The sequence below is a fragment of the Malaya genurostris genome, chromosome 3 (genome assembly GCF_030247185.1).
Source record: "Malaya genurostris strain Urasoe2022 chromosome 3, Malgen_1.1, whole genome shotgun sequence".
Classification (NCBI taxonomy): Eukaryota; Metazoa; Arthropoda; class Insecta; order Diptera; family Culicidae; genus Malaya; species Malaya genurostris.
The window spans coordinates 268,449,867-268,453,692 of record NC_080572.1 but is presented as its reverse complement, the minus strand read 5'-3'; the positions used below and the strand labels follow the sequence as shown (position 1 = coordinate 268,453,692).

The 3,826-nt window shown below is 36.4% G+C and overlaps 1 protein-coding gene across 1 annotated transcript; it reads right to left on the bottom strand.

Moving 5' to 3' along the window:
* Nucleotides 1-243: 243 nt before the first annotated feature.
* Nucleotides 244-800, bottom strand: LOC131438561 (endocuticle structural glycoprotein SgAbd-5-like). The gene has a single exon (XM_058608662.1). It carries the CDS (start codon nucleotides 692-694, stop codon nucleotides 380-382), a length of 315 nt encoding a protein of 104 aa, XP_058464645.1. The 5' UTR covers nucleotides 695-800; the 3' UTR covers nucleotides 244-379.
* Between the last annotated feature and the right edge of the window lie 3,026 nt (nucleotides 801-3,826).

Here is a 3,826-nt window from a genome sequence, read left to right as displayed (position 1 = left end):
ACTGCGTTACACAAACTGTGCAACAAAACTAGTATATAGGTTCGTATTTCTTCGCCCTGTGAAATGATTGGAAACCTTCGTTTCATTACTCTTCACTTCATTATATAAAGGGTATTCGTGAATTTCTTCTAAAAGATATTTCTGCCTCTAGCGATCCTTATTCGAAATTATTTTATTTTTTGCAGTTTTATTCATCTATCTTTCCTCTCGGTCTGTTTTTTGTTGGCAGTAAAACAAAATGAATCGTTCAAAAGTTAGTTTATTCCACTGAACAAAAACTGGTCACTTACACCAAACAACTACATTCAATATTCCACAAATTATTTATTAACAAGATCTACTTAATATCACTCAACACTAATAGTCCCGCTGTTTCCTCTCAGGCCTTGGGTAAATGGGGTGCTTCCGGTTGGAAACCGTTTTCATCGGCGATGTAGTTCACCGTGTAAAGCTGGCCATCGTCGGCGATGAAGGAATACGAACCACGCACGACGATGGCCGCATTGTCCTCTCCGAAACTTCGCAGTTCGGCCTGTTCCTCCTGTTTGATACCGTTGCTGGTTTCCACCTGGAAGCTGTAACCATCGATTCCGTTGTGATTGTTGTCGAACCGCACGGTCTGCGCATCTTTATCCGGCACCGGATTACCGCAGGCAAACACAAACAGGGCGACCAGTGCGACGATGATTTTCATTTTCAATGCTTTCAACTTGAAAAGGGCGAGTGGATGCTGCAACTTCAACAAGACACCGTTACCTAAATCAACGAGACGGTAAACTGATTGTAGGCAACCAAGTGCATCCGATATTTATATACGCACTGCAACAACGAGCGAAGATGACATTCTTGCAGGCTGAGACAAGTCGTTGCAAAATTGGGGAACGCATCTTCGGTACTTTACTGATACATTTTATTTATTTCAGTCAATGTCAATGATGATGTCGAATTGCGATTAAATCCGCTAAACTTTTATGGGGCGCTATAGTCATGTGAACACTCGAAATGTGACAAAGTGAGCGTGGAAGCGCTTCTTTTTTCGGAAACGAAATCACGAGTAATATCGTACCACTTAGTTGAAGGTCGAACCAGTCAAAGCGGGACGATGCTGTTCACGCTGGAGCCCGTTGAGATGATAAGGTTAGTTTGAATGGAAGTGTTGATAAGTGATGATGAGCAACTGATTATAAGCTTGAATTTGGAATTCTAATCGAATAGTAATACCTGAAATAGTTGGTTGGCGAATCAGTTGAATGAGACTTTATGAATGATGACGAAATAATTACCGTTACCTGTTGGACTTTTCATTAGGTTCTTATGAAAACAAAATCATACTAAATTACAAGAACAAGGTTTTCTCGTGTCTTTTATTGTTATTTCATATTTTCATTTAAATATAATTTCGAGCATATGGAGGTCACGACTATTTTGCACAAATGTCATTCTGGAGGTCCAATTTTTGAACACTTTTTCAAGCATTTGAGGACATATTTCAGCAATGACACGTTGAACATTGATTTTCAAAGCATCAATCGTTGCTGGTTTATCCACATAAACCAATGAGTTCACGTATCCCCAACGGAAATAAAATCGAGTGGCGTCAAATCACACGAACATGAACTCTAATTCACCAGTCAATAACTCGAAATAAAGTCGTCGTTTGAATGTTCTTTCAATAAGTTGATTGTTTCGATCGCATTATGACAAGTGGCACCATCCTGTTGAAACCACATTTCGTCCACATTCATATCTCGAAGATTTGGCCTCAAAAACTAATTGATCGTGGTTCGTACATCTATTAACAGTTTTAATTGAGCACTGATTTTGAAAATAAATTTCCACAATTTGTAAGCGTTGCTCTGGAGTTGACCTATCCATGATGACAGTGAGTAGCGACGTCACTTTACACTGTCACAGCAACTTTCAGACAATAGAGTAATTCTTATCGAAAAACCCATTTTTAATCCACCTAGTGGTGTACAGATGCCTTTCTCATTTTCATTTTCTCCTGTATATTACTGTAGAAATTTTTCGAAATACTACAATTCAAAAAAGTTTAGAAAATAGTTTTGATGATTTCTGTTGCCTAATACTATTATATTGACATACTACATTTGAATTTAAGTTAGTGCAAATCTTTTCAATCATACGTGCACGGAACGACCGAAATTAGCTCTGCGCCTAATTCGTATTACTATTTTTGAATTAGTTGATTTTAACAACAAAATTTTCAAAATAACTATAAAATTAGTTAAAATTGAGAATTTACTTTGCTGAAAATAGTCTTGTTTTTAGAGAATGTGTTTAGATGGCGAATATCCTGGACACAAACCAGCAATATTTCTATCCAACACTTTGACAACTAATTTTGTTATTAAAATCAAAAAATTTGTTTCTATTTATCTATCACCATCATTACTGAAGGACAGCACGAAGAAATTCAAAAATGAAATTGGTTTTATTAACAAGTTTATTAGCCAAAAACTCATGAGACGTGTCAAAGCAAAACAATCCATTACAAATTTTAAAAGGACAGTCTTGTTGAAACTGCTTGCAAATCGTTTAGATGTTTCGCATGTGTTACGATATATCCATATATAAATTTCTAAACCGATATGTAAAAATGACGTAAACTCTTAGTGGAAAGAATTTGTGCGCATTTGAAGCGATTGTGCGTAATATTGTTTTTACGCGGAACAGTGAAGTGAGTTTCGAATGTTGCACTCTAATTGTATTATCAAATGATGTTTTCAGTATCTTCCAACCTGCCGGGCGACGCCGTCCGAGGTACTTGTATTCGGTTTTTGTTTTCCGAGTGCTCGAAGCTTTCAGCGAGTGAGTCGATTTCGCGAAGTCGAATGAAAAATCAACGATTTAGAAGAAAAATTTTCAAAAAGAAGTTTATGTTTCGTTTATATCTTTTTCTCCAATACAACATCATATTTATACCTGCCAATATAGAAAAGACAACCGCGACTGAAATTTTTTTCGGTAGTAGTGTGCCATCTGGTGGCTAGTAGTCATTCTGGTGTTAACATTTTCTCGATGACAGAGCGCCATATAGCTGCAAATTGCAGAAACCAATTCAACCATTTATGTTGGTTGGAAACAACGTTTTATTTCTCTAATTCAACTAAAAAATTAGTTGAATGGATATGAAGTGTGCCTTAGCTAAGAAATGACAGCACGTTTAATTGGTGAATTCAATTAAAACAATAGCCATTTCAACAAATATTTTATTATTATTAAGGGAATTAGAATTAAAAAATCTAAATTAGCAAAAGTAAGATTTTTTTAGTTGTCTCAAAAAATAAGTAACTAAAATCAGAAAATCAACTAATTTTTTCACCAAAAAGCTGATTTCGGTCTTTCCGTGTGAGAAAGTGAAGTTAGCTCCATTTTATCAAATTTGATTATTATTGTCGGTACTTCCGGAACCGATAGCTGGACATCGGCATAGTGACATACGGTTCATTAAAACATACACTAATATGACTTACAAATTTATTTTTCTATGATTTTTTTTTATTTAAAAGGTTTTTTTTTATTCAGGCCTATTTGCGTACAAGCTTTACGTGGCCGAAATAGCCGATTTTTTAAACAATGTATTTTTTTAAGTAGATCTCGTTGCCTCTCTTTTTCTAGGAGGAGAGGAGCTTCCATTTCCCTCCTGCGAGGGTTGAGGGGCACTTTGTTCGTGACTCGTCTCGTCCTCCATTGCCTCATCGGTGGTATTGTTCGCAGTATTGCGTTCGTTGCTAGTTGCTGTAGATGCGCCTTGTTGTACATTGGTTGCACTGGTTGGTTGGAGGGTAAATTGTTAACTGCA